This window comes from Maylandia zebra, linkage group LG1, assembly GCF_041146795.1.
Source record: "Maylandia zebra isolate NMK-2024a linkage group LG1, Mzebra_GT3a, whole genome shotgun sequence".
NCBI classification, from domain to species: Eukaryota; Metazoa; Chordata; class Actinopteri; order Cichliformes; family Cichlidae; genus Maylandia; species Maylandia zebra.
The window spans coordinates 15,125,860-15,148,154 of NC_135167.1; the positions used below are offsets into that span (position 1 = coordinate 15,125,860).

The following is a 22,295-nucleotide window of genomic DNA, read 5'->3' on the forward strand; positions in this document are numbered from 1 at the left end:
AATTTAAGAAATCTCTGTCTATATTTATGTTCTTTGCGTCGTTAGTTCTGTCTCGGGTGTATTGGTGCAGACCCAAGTGCTGAATTTGTCAATGAATTCATTCACTTTCACTTAACCTAGAATTCTAACTTTGACCAGGTCTTAACCCTCAAACAGGGTGTGAAAGTGTAAAAGTTGCATGCGTTACTTCAAATTCAAGTTATTGATTACTAAAAGTTATTATTGCTAAAGGTGGATTTACAAGCTACTGAATAATGGAGTGTTTTTAACTTTTCACAGTCTGTTGAAAACTTTTTTCACAAGTTTGTCAGATTTCATTTTTGTCATCAATGTGTTCCTGTCATAATCTGTTCTGCATCGCCACATTTTAAACAGACATGATCACACACATGTGTATCCTTTCAGCTGTCCTCTTTTCAGATCATTGAATTTCTTTTATGCGTTTTATAGAAATTATACATAAAAAAAGTAACCTGGCCTACACTCTCCATGAGCAGGCTGTGCATTAGTACAAAAACAGCAATGACTCTTTTTTGTACAGTATTATTACAGCAGTACTTTTTAACATTACCAAAAGACTAAATGCTACAAAAAGGAACCAAGCGGAATCTTATTTAAATAAATAAACTATTCAGGTCATAATATAAATAAGCTCGTTTCAGTTTTCTCTACTTCACATTTTTAGCTGGTTAGCAAAACCCACAAAATATTATGGAGCTAAAATCTGATTGTGTTTAACGACTGGAAGTTAGAGGTCACCATTTCCAATTAAGCGTGTTTAATTTTAGACTGATGGAGAAAGATATCATCTGAACACAATTAAAAAATTACAAGTGTTGCGTGAAGTTGTTGTTTTTTCCTTGTTAATTCCATAATTAAAGGTCTTCATGATTCCTCGTGTTTCACGATCTGCAAAATTGTAAAACTAACAACAATTAATTGAAAAATGCTATTTCAACAGGATCTTGTTTCCACATCAGCAGAGAGCGAGTTATTAGCAAGTTCATTGAGACAAGACTTAATTCCATAGCAGGAGAATATTTGCATTTGTATTATTTTTACCCTTCAGACAGACTGCATATCAGTAACAACAAACAAAATGGTAAAATGAGCTAAAGTGAGACGCCTATATTTGGTCACAGCTATGCAAATTGGCTGTGACTAAGCATCGGCATCCCTGATTATCAGACATCAGACTGACTCCTATCATTATTTTATCATCAATTTCTAAATATTCGGCTGCAGCACGAGACACAACTCACAGATAATCAGACACACAGGCACGTAAGACGCAACTGAAATAATATTTCTATCAAGCCGTGATCATCAGTACCACCCTGGAGCAGACTTATAAATTAACTGACAAAAAGAAAATATGGAAGCATGTGCATGATGAATTAGTTTGAGCTGCCGAAAAGTATTTCAGAACTATTTTTAGCTAAATAAATGTTGGGTAAGATATAAATGAGGACAAAAGCAATAAATGAGGACATAAATAAAAAAGAGGACCAGAACTGTATAAATGGTAACAACTTGTTGTTACTATTTATAAATATTAGGTCAATAAAAGAATGAAGAAGACATGAGCAGTTCAAGTGACTGAGGTGACTTCCAGTGGCAGAAAAAGGATGCGTGACAGGATCCTAATTAAAGTGTTTTATGTGTTTGTTTACTCTTGATTTTGAGTATTTATTGGAGTATTGGAAAAATCATTTCAGATGGTGACAATAACGTACATGGCAGGTAGTTAGAAACACTTGTTAACCTCCTTTGTGCCATGACACAAGGTAGGGAAAACCCAAACAAATGTCATTGCAGCACTTTTAGAAATGAACAGTTGGGTCTTTGGTTCTGAAACAAGCTTTTCATCAGTGTAATGACAGTGAGGCTGGAGAAGTGGAAAACACTCTGATGATTTCTGTGACTTAGTTGAGTTTATAATAAGATTTTTAATAATAATTGGGTTGAGGTCTGGTGCCTGTGGAGGCCATTTGTGTACAATGAATATATTTCAAACTGATGTTCAGGAAGTCAGTTTGAAATTATTTGAGCTTTGTGACATGGTGTGTTGGGCATTAGAAGGTGTGTGCACTGTGGTCATTAATGGACTGAAACAATTCTCAGGTAGGCTCGTCAGTCAGTACTAAGAGGCCTAGGAGACATCAGACCACTACTGTTGTGGGTTGTTTGCCTTCCTCTAAACGTAAAGCAGTCTGGCCATTCTCCTCTGACCTCCAACATCAAGAAGGCATTTCAACCAAGAGAACTGCTGCTCAGTGGAGCTGATCACAGCCACAGAAACAGCAATTCGTAACAACAGTATTGCAGAAGTGGAAGCAGAGCAACTACGGACGAAAGTTTCGGCCTGTCTCAGCAATGCAAAGCCCCCAGCATCCAACATCACCATGGAGGAGAGCAAGGCACTCACATCATTTAGCGATGACAACAACATTATCATCCTTCCGGCAGACAAGGGTAGGTGCAGAGTATTGCTAAACCAGAAAGACTATCATGAGAAAATTTTGTTGCTACTCAGCGATGAAAATACTTATGAGCCCCTGAAACGAGACCCAGAAAGTTGCTACAGGAAGAGGGTGATAGACTGTCTGAAGCAGTTAGAACAAGACAAGGCTATTGACCGGACCTCATACCACAGGCTGTACCCAGGGGAATCTACACCAAAGCTGTATGGTTTACCAAAAATACATAAACAGGGTGCACCTTTAAGACCAATTGTCTTCATGATCAACTCTGTCACCTATAACATCTCCAAGTTTCTGGCTTCGATCCTCAACCCGCTGGTGGGCAGCTCTGAACACCACATCCAGAACACCCTGGATTTTGTTGAGAAGGTGAGAGATGTCATTATGGAGGCAGATGAAACCATGGTCTCGTACGACGTTACAGCTCTCTTCACTTGCATCCCAGTCACAGAAGCGTTGGAGGTAGTCCGTAAGAGATTACAGGATGACCCCAACCTCAGCAGCAGGACCAATCTCAGCATCGACCAAGTGTGTTTGCTTTTGGAACTGTGTCTTCATTCCACCTACTTCACATACAAGGGTCAGTTCTACAGGCAGAAACATGGGTGTGCCATGGGCTCCCCAGTTTCACCCATCGTGGCCAATTTGTACATGGAAGAAGTGGAAAAGAGGGCTTTGCTATCCTACCCTGGAACACCACCAAGTCACTGGTTCAGATATGTGGATGACACCTGGGTGAAAACGCGTTTTTGGTTTATTACAGGATGATAGCGAGGCACGTTACATCTGTGTAACACAGCGCAGCGTGACTTTTTTTGACTTAATGAATTTAGACAGGTGAAAAGCGTGTGTGAGGTTTGGTTGTGCACACTCACACACACTATATGCACATTCATACACACATAAACCACAAGCTACATATGCATGTTACCTCATCTTAAGTTATGGAACGCACACGCACACACCACAGGGTATCCAAGTTTATCTAGCTGTGTAATTAAAGTGTAACTGTTAGAGTCATGGGGTGGAGAAATGAACATTTAAACTACTATTAATTTCTCATCAGTGTCTGGGAGACAGAGAGCGAACAGAGAGACCAGAGGAACATGAGAGATCGGGAAAAGAGAAGGTAGTTTTTATTACACTTTAAATTAAAAAAAGCTCCTGAGCACAGTCAAAAATGCTGAACTTTGCACCTCCAGGGCCTTAATTAGTGTGTGAACAGCAGCTTGACCCACATCAACACAGGAACCTTCACCTCAAGAAGCTGCCAAATTTAGTTTCTGTAAACTTAACTCCCTACAGAGAAGAAAGCAGCTTCCTCCATGTGCAATATTAGCCATTTTCTGCCTATTTGATCACCTGAGCAGCCTCAATAACTTAAATTTGGTTCAATCTCCACAATATTTGTGTGTCTCCTCTGGATATTCTCTAGATTCTCTTTGTATTTTTCTTTGTAGACGACATAAACCAAAGAAGTCAGAATAATTGTGACCATAGCAACACGAGTAAGTATTCTAAAGACAATCTCATGTGTCTGATTGCGGGGAATGAGACTGATAATAATGTTCCTGCTAATGTGTTTTATAGCAGGTCAGTTCATGCATTACATGCCACAAATTACATATTTCAGGTTCAGTGAATATTACAGATTAATTAATTAATTATTATTATTATTATTATTATTAATTATACTGAAACCTATAGAAAATAACCTAAAATACTGAAACCATTCACATGTTTTATGTATAAACTATTTTTTATGTCAGCTTATAGCATCCAATTGACCAGCAAATATCCCAACCTCAAATGTGAATGACAAACATTTATTAATAACGGACCAACAAGCTAGGCAAGAGGCAGTGGTGGCCTTTGAGAGAGGATGACAAGATCAAATGGGTGTGTGGTGCAAGTAGATATTTATTTTAAATGTGTGGCTGGTTGGGGGAGTGTTTGAGGCACTGCCCTGCTCCTCAAATTCAGATAGATTATCTCCAATCCCTTTAGCTTTTACACAACTAATAAGAAAAATATACAATGAAAACACAGCATTTCAACTTTGTTTTTTTAATCTTCTCACAGCCTTTAAATAAAAGATGGAAGTTGTCATTGTGATGATGGTTTTGAAACCCTCAGCTGAGTGTGTTCGGGACACTCTGCACTCTTATATAAATTATCAGTAACCAGGTAGGCAGGCAATCTTTTGCAATCTTGTGGCAGCTATAATGCACAAAGTAATGTATTCAATAAGACTGAAATCATAATGAATGAGACTATGGGTTTTTACTGAGTTCATAAAGCAAGAAGCTGTTTTCCCTAAGGCTTCTGTACAATCAGACCTCTTTTTGAAATGAAAGGAGTCGCCCCCTGCTGGACATTAGAAATACTCCAGGTTTATGGTGCCTCCGCTCTGACTTCACCACTCAGATTCCTTATGCCTGCATCCATCGTTTGCCAACAGTGCATACTTCATCACCTCTTTTATCCACCTGTTTGATGAAGCATATTACTTCACTCTGGCAGCTAAACTATAGTGAAACTTCCCTACTGAGAAATCAGGTCTGGTCACTAAAGATCATTCGGACTACCTTGTGCAAAGCATTTGTTAATAATAAACACTTTTTGGAGGTTTGTCCAACATGATTTTATTTCTGTGTGAATACTATAGACTTTATATAAAAGATGGATTTGCATGGGGTTAGGTTGATTGGTGATTCTAAACTGACCATAAGTGTTATGGTTGCCTGTCTCTATTAGCCCTTTCCCATTAGTGACTACTTGGATTGGGTCAGTGTGACTCAGCTCAGCTCTACTGGAATTCCATTACAATTGAGTCCCACCTAATGTGCTGGGGTCATTATAGAAACGCGGGCAAATGTCTTGTGATGTAATTTGGATGCATCATGAACACCACAAGAAAGTAAGATGAGGCGATGGTATACCTGCTGCTCGGTGCTTTGCTATTTGTCAGACACAGGGACCACGGTGTTGGTTTTTTGTGTAGCTATTACCTACTTTGCCAGGTAAATGTGGTTTTGATTTTCATGAAGGAAACGCTCTCATGAGCAATGCCACTGATCAGCCAATCGTGGCATGCAGTCTGTTGACATCACATTTATGATTGCGTCAGATTGCTTGGAACACTTGCTGAGTGGTTACTAAAAAGGTACCTGTTACCAGGTACTATTACCTAATGCAGGGGTAGGGAACTCCAGGCCTCAAGGGCAGGTGTCCTGCAGGTTTTTAGATGTGTCCTTGATCCTCGATCCAGTACAGCTGATTTACATGGTTAAATTTCCTACTCAGCGTGTCTCTAAGTTCTCCAGAGGCCTGGCAATGAACTAATCATTTGATTCAGGTGTGTTGACCCAGGGTGATATCTAAAGCCTGCTAAACACCGGCCCTTGAGGCCTGGAGTTGGAGTCAAAAACAGTTAACTGAATTTAGTTACTCAAATTAGCAGAAGTGAGGCCTCACCTACCATTATGAAGGGGAAAAAACTGTCTATAAAGAAATGTATCTTATCTTGTACCAGGTTGTAGGGAGCAAAGAAGTAATTCTGCTTTTCTTTTCTTTTTCTTACTTTAGTTTTTCAGCCCCAGGGAATCACCACATGGCCATCACCAGGCAGCGTCTGCCTTTTGTGCATAAGCTTCAGGCATGTTGCTCCGGTATCGATCAGCAGTCAGAATCATGACAAAAAAAAAAAAAACGTGCAGCAGATTCGCTGCACATTTATTGGAACTCCTCAAATCCTCTAGAAACCTCCCTGGGCAGTAAGCACCTCCCTGTGTCCTGCACATCCACCCCTGTCCTTACTCCACCCCACTCCAACCCCTCCTTTCTCTCGGTGTTATTCCGCCGGTCCAGCGGTGCGCTCAAAAAGCCAGAGCGCAGACAGAGCGCAGTGGATGCTCCAGAGCAGAAACAGCAGCGAGAATAACAAACGACAAAGACACACCGGAGGAAACCCTTTGGAATTGCGCGCGGAGACAGTAAGAGAAAGGTGCAGACTCAACACTATCGTCCCATCAGCGGTAAAAGTAGAACAGCAGAGGGAAAACGGAGCGCCAGTTCGTCCCCCCTCTTCAGCACCGCAGGGAGGAGACACGCAGAAGAGGAAAGATTCCCCCGAACGCAGTGAGAGCCTCGGACGAGGAGAAGAGGAGAGCGGAGGGCATCGGATAGGCAACAAGGAGTAAGTGAATTCACAGTTTGTATGGGAGAAAACTTATCCTGAAACTTCTTCATAACCTCATGAAGTTTGTGAAAAAAAAATGTTACACCAGCATCACCCACACCTCAGATTCACCCCAAATTTCACAAAAACTAACTCGGAGTCCCAAAACTTACGCAAAACTCGGCAGACTGTTCTTAATTATCCACCTACAGTGAGAGGAGAGGCTGAAGTGTGTGTTTATGAGTTCCTATGTGTGACTAAGTCTTGACTCCTTCCTGCACAGCTGCATGCACGTGTTTGCTTTGTTTCACTAAATATTTATTCAGCTAAACTGTCTCAGCTTGCCAGAAAAAAGGCTTTTTGAATTCCTTTTTTATTTCGAAAACTAATCCCGTCAAAGAGAATCCATGATTCATGTGTTCACTGCTAACATTATATTAACAAACCCTACACTGATGATCACAGAGAGGGGGATGGTTTAACTTTTGCCTAAGACACTATCGGAAGGAAGAGGAGTGCTTCTAAGATAAACGGTAGGTCAGCAGTGCACGTGATCAGGATGGACGCTTCTGACCTTTTTATTTTTAATATATTTTATTTTTCTCCTGATACAGTTTTTGTTTATAAATCTATATATAAAGAAAAACATTTAAAAGAATTTGAAAATGTTGCAGTTTTGTCTGATTTCATCTATTTTTGTTGTATTTGTGTGAACTGCAATTATTTGAGGAACTATTAATGAACTTTTCTTAACATTTTTAATATTTCCAGTAGAAAATGTGCCTAAACCAGTCTTGCCTTCTCTTCTCTTCAGCTCCGTGCTCTTTAACCCAGAACATACTTTCCTTGCCAATTATTAGGACTGTTAAGTGTAGTAAAGAACCAAGACAATGAACATTTTAAGTGGATATCACATTTTGTAATGTAGTTTTAGGTCCTGTGTATTAACTGTTATGTTAGATAGGAATAGAGAAAATATATATTATTCATCTGCTTGTTGTCTTATTTTATAAGATTTGTTTTGTAACTACATATCATTTAAGATGAATGTTAAATGTGAGGCGTATTCCATTCTGTGTGGGAAATAATTACATTTACAAATGCCATTGTCCTGGTCACAAAAGAAAAAGGAAAGGAAGCTGCTTTCGGCTGCTCCTTTATTCACAGTGGGTCACTACAGTGTTTGATTTGGCAGAGCTTTTACCCCAGATGCCCTTCCTGACTCAAACCCAGTGGGATTTGTGTCTCCTCCCGGGAGACAAGAAAGCAAAGTTTGGAAAGAAAAAGAATGTATTATCTTTGCAATTACAGCATAATCAATCAGGACTTATTACCCCTTATTTTAGCCATCCATTTATCCATTTTCTTAACTGTTTTCATGGTTGCTTGACCCAGCTGTCACAAGGCAAGAGGCAGAGTACACTCTGGAGAGGTCACATCAGAGTTGTCTTAATTCTTTATGGCATTGATTCAACAAGCTGCTGGAAACACTCCTCGTGTTGGTCCATATTGACATGATAGCGTCTCGAAGGTGCTCTAGTGGATTGAGATCTGGTGACTGTGGAGGGCTTTTGAGTACAGTGTCATGTTCAAGAAACCAGTTTGACATGATTTGAACTCTGGTACGCTATCTTGCTCGAAGCAGCCATTAAAAGATGGCTGTGATCATGAAGGAATATTTTTAGGACATAGTTAAGAACAATACTCGGGTATACAGTGCCATTTAATCTCTAGGGTTTACACATAATGTTTGTACCAACTTGTTTAAACAGTTGGTACTAAGGGGCCCAAAGTGTGCCAGGGAAATTTCTCCACACACCATCCCCCCACCACCAGCTTGAATTCATGATACACTGCATGATGGATCCATGTTTTCATCCAAAGGTTGCAGCAGAAATCATTTTCCCAATCATATTAGAACTGTAGCCTCGATTTTCTGTTCTTAGCTGACAGGAGTGATACCTGGTGCAGTCTTCTGCTGCTATAGCCCTTTGGCTTCAAGGTTTGACATGTTGTACATGTTCTTCTGCATACCTTGGTTGCTGTTACATTCTCCTCTGACCTCTGGCATCATATAGGTATTTTTGTCCTGAGAACTGACAATCACTTTTTTCTTTTTTAAACTATTCTCTATAAACCCAAGAGATTGGGAAAATCCCAGTATATCAGCAGCTGAATCAGTCAGACCAGCTCAACAGCTCAGATTTTAAACTTGGCATCCAGTTCAAGACAGTGTTTTTTGGGTTTGGGTCTAAATAACGCCACAGAGAGAGGATATCCCTAATATGGTCCTCCCCAGCACACTGCTCTGGCCATGAGTACAACAGCTGTGAATCATGAAACTCTACTTTGATCGTGGCTCAAGAGTTGGGAGTTCGCCTTGTAATCGGAAGGTTGCCGGTTTGAGCCCCGGCTTGGACAGTCTCGGTCGTTGTGTCCTTGGGCAAGACACTTCACCTACCGCCTACTGGTGTTGGCCAGAAGGGCCGATGGCGCGACATGGCAGCCTTGCTTCTGTCAGTCTTCTGTCAGTCTGGCAGCTGTGGCTACAACTGTAGTTTGCCTCCACCAGTGTGTGAATGGGTGGATGACTGGGTGTGTAAAGCGCTTTGGGGTCCCTAGAGGGGACTAGTAAAAGCGCTATACAAATACAGGCCATTTACCATTTACTTTAGGAGAGTCCAGGTATAAAAATACTGTAGGGTGGGAAACCATTAGAATAGGTCCCCTTTATAGGAAATTAAAGAAACATGCAAAGTGCATACAAACTACAGCAGAATAAAACAGCTGATACAACAATGGTTTTATGCTAATTCTTTCAGGATTTGCAGAGTGAATTGATTTTACGTACATTTCATAATTTAAAACACTTCTTCTACAAAGGCCTCAGCACCTTTTTTTCCTCTTGCGGTATCTTTAGCAACATTCGCCCTTGCTTTTCTATTGCTCTTTTAGAAAGTCATAGCCTTCATACTCTCACTATATTTGTCTATATTTAAGATGCACATCATTCATCATATGTTAGATTTTATAAAAGCACAGATACGTGTTACACACGCGGGTGTAGCTAAACTCAACTTAAGGGCCCGACTCAGCCCTTTTCCAGTGTTAGCATGTAGCAACCACTTCAAAGTTTTGCTGGTGATTTATTCATAAGGCTTTCTAAAATTAACAAGCTAAATCTGTTGACTGGAGCATGTATGAGCAGAGACAGGCAGGGAGAAAAGTGCATGGGAGGGAAAATAATTGAATGCCATTTTCTCATTTCCCCTGGTAGTGGCAGCTCCAGACTTATTGGACCCTAAATCCGCCACTCACAACACTAAGCCCCGCCTCTCCTTCTCCACAAAGCCAATGACACTGACGCCTCCGGAGGAGAGCGAGGTGAGGACAAATGAGATGTTTCCACAGGATTTTTGTTACACCCTGTGGTGTCATTGTAGTTTATTTTGGGACACCTCTTGCATGCAGGTATGTATATGGTTTGATTAACAAGCTGAAGTGTTGCAGGTGGTTGCCACAGTGATGAAGTGGAAGACGGTGACAGCCATCTTTCTTTTGGTGGTTCTGTACCTGGTGATGGGAGCAGCAGTCTTCAGATCCCTGGAGCAGCCCCATGAGAGGTAAGCAGGTTAAAGAGAGGTAGGCCAGTCATCCATCCATCTATTTAGCTGTCCCACGACTCGCATAACTGCTCCTCTCCAATCTGTGGCAATGAACGCAAAGGTTAAGACCCTACAAATAAGTACGGTGTGCTTGATCTTCTATGAATATTTATTTAAAGTAAAAATATATTAAATGTTATGTTTATTAAAGTCATAAATGTTTAGATGTAAACTTTTAGCTTTATGTATTTTCAGCTCACCACTGGGTGCCCTGTAGTGCACTTCCTGAAACAGCCCTAGTTTAATGCAGTCTTCAACACAGATGACTAAAGAATATATACAAGTCTGTGCTAGTACTTTCTGCTCTTGATTGGGAGCATGAAACTGACTGAGTCATTAAAACATGTACAGTTCTACTACACTTAATTTTTGGGCTTCTGTGTTAGTTTCATATCACGTGTTTGGATTTCTGTGTTTTCACTTCCTGTTATATTTTGAAATATCTGTTTGTCATACACTTCCTGCTTCCAGCTTTTGCTCACTTTCCAGCTCTTTATCTCTGTTCAGTCACTTACCTTGGTATCCGTAGCCCAACTTCTTTACTTCCCATTTTCCAGACTGTGCTGTCTTCATAAAAACAACCCTTGTAGACACGCCCTGCTGCTCCTCGTGTTTTGTTGTACTCTTTGTGCCTTTGTGTTCTTACTACTTCTGACCGGATGTGAGTGATCTTTTGCCTATTTTGTTGGATCTTGCTTCTGATCTTCTATCTGCCAGATTTGTTTGCCAGAGTGACTGACCTTCCATGTATGGCCTCAGCCTGGTAATAAAGATTTGATTTTTCCCAGTATCCTGTGCTGTATATTTGGCTGTGAACTCTTCGTTTCCCACAGTTAACAAAGACACGACTGAGATTATTTATTTCACCAAAGTAGGAAAGCCCCCAAATGATTCCCATGAGCAATACAGAAATACTGAGCATATTAGTCCTACTCTAAAATATTTAGGCTGTCATATATATAATTCCATTAGTCTTTGATGTTTATAAACCAAATCAAACTTTGTTCAGTTGACATAATAGTACTTTTCCTCTTTCTAATAGTGAACAGCGTTTGGCCATCCTGTCCCAGAAGCTGCAGTTCCTTTCCAGACACTCCTGTGTCAACCAGAGCCAGCTGGAGGAGCTGGTTAAGGTAAGACTAACCTGACATTAATATTAATGTTAAAACTCATGCATTAAGTAGAGCAGCGTATGTACTGTACCCTACTATGATTCAGCACAGCAGCACTGGTTTCAGCACCATGGACAGCTCCTTTAGCTTTAAAAGGAAGAGCGTCTGAGATACCGAGAGTTTCTGCTCTGTTTCAGACTCTTGCTGTTTGCTTGGTCTTCCAGCTATGGCCCAACAAAATCAGAAATTCTTAAATTCACTCAAGATAATGTATTTTCTTTATCACTTGTAGATATTTGCGTCGTTTACAATGATATTTCATATATTTTCCTTCTTTAATTTGTTACACAGGTAAGCACAAAAACACATTCCTGCACATCTGTAAAGAAAAGTGTCTTATAGTAGGTTTTTAATTTACGGATGTCTGAGAGGAGGATGCTGATGAAACTCTTCAGCATTAGGGACAATCCAACAATGCATGGGACCCTGATTGGTCTTTGCAGCACTCACAGTAAGAGGCTGCTTTGACGTGCAGGTTTGAGCGCTACAGGAGATCTTTTCTGCCTGTGGCTTTTAGACTGAATGACTCCTCATTCTGCAGGGATGATGTTTAAATACATTTTAAAGCTGTGCCCACACACAACAACACTTTATCATGTATAATACTCGAATGCCATCCCAGCTTACCAGACAGGAGATCTGCAATATCACCTCTAATTAATTCACCCTGTTATCGCTTACTCCATCTGCTGATGTAAACTGTAAACAATCATATTTATGTTTATATTCATAATCTTATTTTCCCGTATCTTGTATTTTAATAGTCGTACTTTATTTTGTTGCTGTCTGTGACTCTGGCTGTCTTTTTCTTTCTCTCTACCTTTTAGCAAGTTGTGTCCGCCATCCGTTCAGGAGTAAACCCTGCAGGAACAATGACCAACAACAGCAGCCTGTGGGACCTGAGCTCTGCCTTCTTCTTTGCTGGGACTGTCATCACAACCATTGGTAGGAAACACACACATACACTCACACAAAGAGCATCTATGTTCAGACCGAAAGAACCACATTGTATATTTTCCGTTTTTAATTAATTTATGTTTACTTTTGAGTTGACAGTCCTCTAAATATAGCTCTTACAGTTAGCTACATAACAGTGACCTTTCTTTAGTTATTGATTATACATCTGCTTTGTGGATATAATCAAACTAGCACACTTACTTTCCCCATACATTTCCTTTGTGCATGCATGTGTATAGATTTCTTAAACTCTCCTCACTTTCAACACAGTGGCCATTTCTACTTGCATGACACTGTAATTCCACCTTAGTTGAGTTATATTAACTCTTTTTTGTAATTAGATAGAATATATTCAAAAATGGAAAAAATTGAAACATGCAGTGTTATAGAAGTGTAATTTAAAAACGCAGCTAATATATTTCACTATCTATCCAGCAGTGTTTCGAGTGTAGTGGTTGGATATCTTCCAAACAAATTCACAAATGCAGTCTTCATGCAGCGAATACCGGGATTCAAATCATCAAATCACTGGTGATGTGTCCTCTTCGCAGGTTTTGGGAACATCTCTCCCCACACCGAAGGCGGGAGAATATTCTGCATTGTCTATGCTTTGTTAGGGATACCGCTGTTTGGCTTCCTTTTGGCCGGTGTAGGAGACCAGCTCGGCACCATATTTGGCAAGGGCATTGACAAAGTGGAGAAGATGTTCGTGGTGAGTGTGGAGCATCAAACACAATCACATTAAACTTTCAAAGCCTGAACCAGAAAATAATTCCCAGAAAATGTAAATATTTTGAAGAGCTTTTACTGAACCTTCTCACAAAACAATAATTCAGTATTAATTTGCATATATGAGTTTGATTTTGTATCATATTCGCAACATCTGGCTCTTCTTTTTTGCAATTTATTGCTTAAAAATGACCTGAAAAAACAGAAAAGTTTTGAACTGTTTCTTTCAAAGACTTCACAGAGTCAGACAAACAGAGCTGGATTGGTAAACTGTTCCAGAGCCTTGGTGCCACAGACTGAAAGGCTCTATCCACCACAGTCCTCACTTTTGTATGAGGGGACAGCTAATAGATTTTAAGCTTGTGAACGAAGACAGTGAACAGCAGTTTGTTTAGGAAGAAGTTGAGATATGCAGTCTGGAGCTTGTCCATTTAGTGCAAGGAATTAGAAAGACTTCAATCCTCTTCAGAGCTGATGTTGCAAGCATCATAACGTTTGCCACGGCATCTCCAGGCCTTTTTTTATGCCTGTCACATATGCTCAGTGTGAACCTGCTGTCATTTCTGAAGAGTCATTTCTCATTTCTAGCAGTGCCTTTTCCTGTTCCTGCTCACGCAGTGGAGTAGCTAACGGTCCTGCTGCTGGGTTGATGCCATGTCTCCATGTGTTATTTCATTAACGGCCCGTCTTCTGGTATTTTCCTGGTATTTTTGTCTACTCTGTGCTGAGGGACACAGCAAACCTTCTCGCAATGGCTGGACTCTCTGTATAAGATGAATGGGCAGCAGGTTCAGTCTCATCCTACCAGCATTAAAAAAGACACTAACAACACAAGAATAACACTAGAGAAAACTGAATCAGGAATAAAGATAGAGCAAGCACCTGCAAAATCACTCCCTTTTGGGGGGTTTTGTTCTTGTTGCCTCTTAGGAGCATCTTTGTTGCTTCATTTGCACCGAAGGAGATAAATTCACAATGGTTTGTGCCATCCCTCAAGTTTAACTAACTTGTGTTTTTAAGTGTTAAAACACTTACTAAGAAGTTAGGGACAGGGGAATGCAGAAGAAGGCACACACATGAACACAAACAAATCATTTCCTTTATTTTGGAGTCGGTGCTCATTAAAACACCTGATGCTCATCCAAATTAGAAAAAGATCTCTTTGTATTTGTCGTTGCAGGGCACTCATTTTCAAGCTGATTCGTTCATTTATCGTGTTGTCACATTCTTCTCACATGTTGCAAAAAAAGCCTGCAGATCTATTAAGAGAGACAAAGGTGACTCAGCTCGCAGTCACGTCTTCAAAGTTCAAGTAGCTGGTGTGAATAATATGTTTTGTAGTCTTGAAGGAGCAGAAATCTGAAAACAGAAACATACTTTGGAATGATTTCCTCCTCCCGCTGCTCTCAGGGCACCCGAGGGACTGAGTAATGGATATTGTGATTAAGGAAAGAAGACAAAAGTTCATTGTGTAAGTGCCTGTGTGACTATGAAAGCCTGATTGCTCAGTGCAGACTGTGTGAGACTGCAGCATTATCCTCAGTGAATGTCTTTTCTCTTCAGCTGCACCCACGGGACCAATTTATGGAATAATGCCATTACTGCTAACAGCGTCAGGCTAATTTGGCATTTCACTTCAGAGTATTCTGTTTAACAGTCTGTTTTATTATTATTATCAGTCAGTCCTCCACTTTGGTCCCACCTTAAACATCTCAACTCTGCAAACATTAATGCTTACCAGATAATAATCCTTATAATAATCCTTAATGACTTTAGCTGTTTAACCTGAGAGAGAAACACGTTGTCTTTTATTTTATATGAAATATTGTCATTACACAGGTTTCCACAGAATTAACATTTTCGACTGAGTAATACTACAGCTTAATTCTGACTAAATGCAGTTTCACAGGTAGACTGGAGTAATTAGAAGTAACTGGAGCCAGCCTTGTGTACATAGATTAACACAACCTCCACATCAACATCTACTGAGTTCTTTCATTTTTCATCTTTTCCTTTGGTGACACTTTTGTACTTTTATTTGAGTGTGATGTCAAGTGCAGGAATCTAATCCAGTATTATACCTTTGAGATCTGAATACTTAATGTCTGGATTCTCCCTGCCTGCAGACACACAAAGTTTATGTTGAGTATTTGAATGATGTCCTTTTCTTTCCCGTGTAGCATGGGGAGATCAGTCAGACAAAGATCTGGGTCATATCCACGCTGCTGTTCGTGCTGTTTGGCTGCCTGCTGTTTGTGGCCCTCCCGGCAGCCATCTTTAAACACATCGAGGGCTGGTCTGCGCTGGAGTCCCTGTACTTTGTCGTCATCACCTTGACTACTATTGGTTTTGGGGACTTTGTGGCAGGTAAAAAGCACAACCAGTGATTTAATGCTAAGACACAGTTTGGACCTGGTTCTCTGAGTCATGTTGATCCGTCTCGTTAATCTCTGTGTGTGTGTGTGTGTAGGTGGGTCAGATATTGAGTACATGGACTACTACAAACCAGTCGTGTGGTTCTGGATTCTGGTTGGGCTGGCCTACTTTGCTGCTATCCTCAGTATGATTGGAGACTGGCTGAAAGTCATCTCCAAGAGAACAAAAGAAGAGGTACGATACCCTCGGTTTCTATTTTCTGCTTCATCTAACTTTTTGCAGCTTGTTTTAGTTCCTTTTATCAGCTTTATGTGTACCTGTCACCATGTGCCTTTTTCTGTACAATGACACTCATTATTCGAGCTACATTATGCCATATCGCCACTTCAACTTTTGCCCTCTGTTTAACGTTATTTCAGTGATACGACTGTTTTCTAATCCAATCGACTCACTGCCATCAAAACACAAGCACTGGATCTTATTGTGATCATCCCCAGAGGGAAATAGAGATCATTTAGACAATGTGTGATGATGAAGCTTAATATCAAATGACTTTAATACTAAATATAACAGAGATTATCAAAATAAATCCAACCTTGTTTCCAAAAAGGAACTTCTGGACATTTCCAGCCTTTTATTAAAAAACTGTCAGGGTCTCCTTCTGAGTGATACAGCTGTGTTGTTTGTGCTACCTGAATTTTGCTGGTGAGCATGAATAAAGAATTTTTCATACATTTTTACCAGTTATTATCAAAAACATCCTCTGGAGTGTGAAAGTCACATTTTTGTCAAGAGCACAATTACATAATCACATCTTGCAGTCCTGCTGTGATATGCCATCTCACTGGTCTGTAGATGCAGGCGTGTTATTATCATAAGTCACCGCAGATGCAGTTAGACGCACAGACATTATCACTATCTTCAAGAGATTTCATTTTTGGCCAGATGGGGTAGCAGAATGGCTCTGTGGATCTTATTATCCATAAATTGTATGGCTGCAGTGCACACACACACACACACGCGCACGCACACACACACACACACACACACACACACACACACACACACTGACACAAAGACTGAAGGCAGGACTATTTATACACAGCTGGTATAAATGAGGAATTTGTGCTGACAAATCAAGACAGTCGTGGGGAGAAGTAAAAGCAAGGCTCCAGAGACGACTAACTATCAAAGTAAAACAGGAAATAACCAAAAAGATAACCAGTAAGAGACAAAAAACTAAGAATAACATGATACAGAGAAACTCTTTGGAGGCATCAATAACAAAGTCAAGACAGAAACCCGACCATAATATTGTAACACTAAATTAAAACTCAGTGTTAGCAGAACTAAGATTCACAGTACTAGAATAGTAAACAAGAATCTGGAAATACAACAAAGACGAACATCTGAGCTTTAAACATCAGAATGATCAGAAAACAACAAACATGCACTCACACTTGTAATGAATATAGAATAAACACACAGAAAGAAAGTGAGCTATACTTTGCAGTCGAAAAGAGCTATCAAAGAATCACAACAGCAACTCTGTAGTAAATATACATGAAGATGAGTCCTGTTTATATCAGCAACACAAAATACATGCTTGATTATATATTACAGGGGTCTCCAACTCCAGGCCTCGAGGGCTGGTGTCCTGCAGGTTTTAGATGTGTCCTTGGTCCAACACAGCCCATTCAAATGGCTAAATTACCTCCTCAACATGTCCTGAAGTTCTCCAGAGGCCTGGTAACAAACTAATCATGTGACTCAGGTGTGTTGACCCACGGTTATATCTAAAACCTGCAGGACACCGGCCCTCGAGGCCTGGAGTTGGAGACCCCTGATATATTAGATACACCTGAGGATGAGACGGTGATGGTGAAGTATATTTTAAATAGGTGTGCAAATATTACCTTCATTGTTATCAGATAAAAACCACAAAAGTAAACCTGTGAAAGTCTTTTTGTTGCTGGCTTTCATGTGTCTCCTGTCATCCTAATGCATTTCTACTGACCTCTTTATATCTTTGTGTCATTGCAGGTTGGAGAGATCCGGGCGCATGCTGCAGAGTGGACGGCAAATGTCTCTGCAGAGTTCAAAGAAACCCGTCGTCGTGTTAGCATTGAGATCCATGACAAGTTCCAGCGTGCTGCATCAATCAAACGCAAGCTGTCCTCAGAGCTGGGATTTAGCCCGGCTCCCGAGGTCACCCTGCCCAAGCGGGTTGTGTCTGTCAATTTCAACAATGAACGGGACAAAAACGAGAAGGAGGCCGGACTGCACGGATCGACACCTTCGGCCATAAATGGCGCTTTGGTCTTGAACGGACCGGATCTGGAGAGAGGCGAGATCTCAATTATTGAGCACCTCAAGTAGCAGAAGGACTGTCGGCACCTCTCAAGATCCTTCCAAGGTCTCTCTGTTTGTCATAACTGGTGGTACAAGGCATTGCTTGAGAATTCAGAAATCAAAATATTGAAAGTGGCCCCAGCAGAAGACATCTTCAACGTGAAAGAGGAGTCAAAGCCTTGCTTGATAACACTTGCACACATATTCCACTTTACCATCCTCAACCCCAACAATGAAAGAGCGTGAACAACATACAGAACTGTATTTTTTGGTGTTTGTCAACTAAATCTTACAGAAGTTACATTTAAGGACATACTGAAAAGCTAGGAAATCTGGAAATCTGCATCTGTCTGTCTTCATAACTGAAACAACTAAACATATTTGTTTTTGCTTTGTTTTTTTCACTATTGCTCAGTCAGTCTAGAGGCAAGCAGGCGTTAATGAGAGACAGAGGAGTATAATATCCAACAAAGGTCCCTGGCTCGTAATAAACCCAGGACGTAGTTAGTCACTGTGCTGCTGTTATGATAATGACAATCACAGCCTGCTGTTAACAAAGACCATGAACACCATTTAAGAGGCGTATATTTAGAAAAACATACTGGCATTAGAATTGTAAAAGTCAGTCAATCTGATGAGAAGGATGTCTGTAGATTGTAGTAGGGGCCTTCTGTATTTAGAAGTAAATCCCTATGGGAGCATGTTTGTGTAATTTTCTACTATTGTTGTCAAGAGTGAAATATTTGCAGTTTTAATTCTGCACAAAAAGGTACTTAAAAGCATGTACAGCGTATTTTTTAATCCGAAGCTTTAGCTGACTATGTATGTTTTAAAGAGCAGCTCAGGCAGGCATGACTGTGACTATGATCATTCAACTATTACAGTGGAGTCACTGTAATACCAAAAAGCAGTACTGTTACTTGATCAGTGTTATTGATTCCACATGATGTTGTTAAATGTATAAATGTATTTTGCATGTTTAGTTCAGTTCGTTCAGTTTAATAATTACCCACAAGCCATTACTTTTTCCACGATTTTTAATTGCAGTTTTTAAAAAAAATCGCGATAGCCAGTTATTTGTGGTTCGGTCTTGACTTTTACTGCTAATCTTTATATGATGCTTTCATGTTAATGATGTGTTTTAATAGAGGGCATGCTTTGTACTTACGAAGCTCCTCTCATTTTTAAGGAAAGGGCATAAAAATAATGCAGTGATTTTACAGCAGATGTATTTTTTTCAAAACAAGTGGCTCTATGAAGATTTATCAGACCACTGCAGTGCCTCAAACTCTTCACTTTGCCCACAAGACCAAACACAACACAAAGTGAAGTGAAGAGGACTATCGATTTTGCACCAGTTCAGTGAGTTGCATGGTGATATGTTAAAGACTGGACGCTTTATCTGCAGCAGTAAGCCATTCCAAACTGGTAAACTCCATTTAAGGAACATTGCTACATATGGAGTACAGAGCTCGGTCATTCGCCATCACATTCATTCAGTCTGTCTTCTGTATCAGTAGAATTTGTATCTGTGTTTGGATGTGGAAAATATTCATATGTTATGGTGTACTGTACCAGTTACTTTTCAATGATGCAATGCCCACATAGTTGTAACCGTAAATATATATACGCATAGAGTAAGGTCCAAAAGTATTTGGAGACAGCTTTGTTATTCTGCCTCTGTACATCACCTCTGGATTTTAAATTCAACACTAAAGATGTGATTGAAGTGCAGACTTTAATTTAAGAGGTTTACAAAACTTTTACTCTTTAGGAACTACAGCCATTTTTCTACAGTCTTTTTTAATAGTTGGATGAAAGTCTTTGCAGTCAATGAGTGCCTAAAGTGTAGAACTCATGAACATCTTCAAACACTGTGTTTTTTTTCCTGGAGATGTTCTGCTGTGCCTTTACTGCAACTACCTTCAGTTGCTGATTGTTTGTGGGTCTTTTGTGCATTTCGTTTTGCATTTACTTATTAAAAGCTAAAAGCACCTGCTGCTGGGTTGAGATCAGAGCAGTTGCATTGTCAATAAACACTAGTGATCAGGTTCCACTAGCAGACATTCATGCCAATGCCATAACATCACCTCCCCCGTGTCTGGCAGATGACGTGCTACACTTCAGACCATGAGCCATTTCTCTCTTTCTCCTTACTTTTATCTTCCTACCTCTTCTCTTTTGTTTAGTTAATCTATTAATCTAAGTCCATTTTGTGGGGTTAGGGAGTCCAATGTGGCTTTCCTATCCTTGCAATCAGTGATTTGCACCTTAAAAGCATCTCTTGAGTTTACACTCTGAAAGTAATATCTACTTGAAAGTTGTTTTTCTTAATCAAAGAAATAATTCTGTCATCATACATGTTAGTTATCTTTTGGTGTTGCTGAGATGGCCAGTGCATGCCTTCTGTACCAGATTGTTGATTTGGCCAGTAGTAAAGTTTTTGCGATCTCTCCGAGAGGTAAATTTTTACCTAACGATGGCAACACTTGGAGTCAAATCCAAATCTTTTATTTTCTGGAGATGTAAAGAAATAATTAAGAAAATTTCCTCACCTGGCCATTAAATAACTGGGTTATCCCATTATTTTTGAACCTCTGAAAATCTTCTAAAAAATTTTGAAACTCCTAAACAGTTAATGTATTTGTTAAACCCCTTGAATTAAAGCTGAAAGTCAGTCAGATGCTGGTTATTTGATTTAAAATCCGCTGTGGTGGTGTACCAAGAAATACATATGGAGCTAACCGTATGCGACACAGTTCCCCCAAATACTGGTGATTCTTTTGTTTTCAATCAGGTAATTGTGTATTTTATTTTATTGTCAAACAACATACATTTTTTTCTGATGACGTATTGGGGTGACAATCCAAAGCTAACATAATTCACAGTGAATGCCTTTTTTTTATACTGCATGTGTCAAAACCTTTCTTGCAGACAACTGTTAGACTGCAAAAAGTGTTAATCATCTTTATTTGTGTGCAAGACATATATTGTGTTTGCAATTTTAAAGATATAATTTAACGTGGATATGTGTGAGCTCTTAAATAGGAAAAGTGGAAATTGTTTTTGAGGCATGAAATATCAAACCATTTGTGTTTACACTGTAGCGATGTAATGGAAGTGAATTTGCCTTGTTGAGGACAAGATGAAGGTTTTGGAGTGAATGTGCACAGTGCTTTTTCCATGTGTGTACACCTGCCATTGAAAATGCACTTTTATGCTGCTGCCTTTGAACGTAACACTGTGCTGCAGGCTTGAGAGCAAACCTATCCATCCGGTCAGAAGGTGGTGACTGTTATTGTGAAGTGGCATTAGTGACAACTGCATGGTTTAACACACGAACTTCTCACTCACAAATAATCCAAGGAAGAGGACTTAATTCTCAGATTGTTGTAACATACAAGAAGAGCATGAAAAACAAAACATACAGATAAACTGGGTTGAAATAATAATCAGACAAACAAGATCGAACAATTAAGTGAGTTTGAATTGAGCTAATAATTGTGACAAGAAAAAGATTATGATTCTGTAACCCAGCCTGCAATTTCTGTATTACCAAAGATAAACTGTGACTGTTAGATAAAAGTGTAATACCAGAATATATTAGATTATATCTGCTACAATAATCTAGCAAAGTACCAATTATTAGATTTTTTTTGGAGTCCTAAGAAGCTTGTATTAATAAATAATATGGATTGTCTTTAGAGATTATGTAAGGACTTTGGTTATACACCCACTGGACATGCTAGTGGAACAGATTAAGAAAATGTTTTGAATTTTCTATAGATGTGTTTTTGTTTCTGTACTAACCTAAAATCTGTGTGGTTAGGTACTAACAGTGAACGGAAGTAGTAATCTGATGTTGCCTCATCTGTTTGCTTTGTCTTTTTTTTGTGTTTTTAAATAAACTAACCTTTACATTGTTTTTATTCAATTCTAGATATGTTCATCTTTTTATGATGATGAATGTATTTTTCTACACTCTGGTGAAATTACTCGACACTAATGAGTCTGGAAGAACACAATGTTATAACAAGAAAATGTCTGTAGAGCTAATCTCGAATGTGACAAAGATTTTTGTATGACATACGAAGTGAAAATATACCGACTTTCAACAATTACTCTGTCCAGTGTGTAATTCAAGGTGCTCAGCTTTTGTAGCCAATTCTGTGAATATATATGTGTACATATATATATATATATTTATTTTCTGCACTATAAGGCGCACTTAATTTTCTCAAACATCGACGGTGTGCCTTATATTCCGGTGCGCCTTATGTATAACTTCAGGTTGTGCTTACTGACCTCGAACCGTTTTTATGCGGTACACGGCGCGCAAAAATCTGTCAAAAAATGTTTTAGTACGACTTTGGTAAGCTAC

The 22,295-nt window shown here is 39.6% G+C and overlaps 1 protein-coding gene across 1 annotated transcript; it reads left to right on the forward strand.

Moving 5' to 3' along the window:
- The first annotated feature begins 6,368 nt into the window (after positions 1 to 6,368).
- On the forward strand, positions 6,369 to 21,977 carry LOC101474522 (potassium channel subfamily K member 2-like). The gene is made up of 9 exons (XM_004539492.2): positions 6,369 to 6,681; positions 9,941 to 10,047; positions 10,174 to 10,286; positions 11,371 to 11,461; positions 12,328 to 12,445; positions 13,009 to 13,169; positions 15,367 to 15,553; positions 15,657 to 15,796; positions 17,606 to 21,977. Coding segments are annotated over exons 1-9 (1,254 nt in total). The 5' UTR covers positions 6,369 to 6,680; the 3' UTR covers positions 17,942 to 21,977.
- Positions 21,978 to 22,295: the final 318 nt, after the last annotated feature.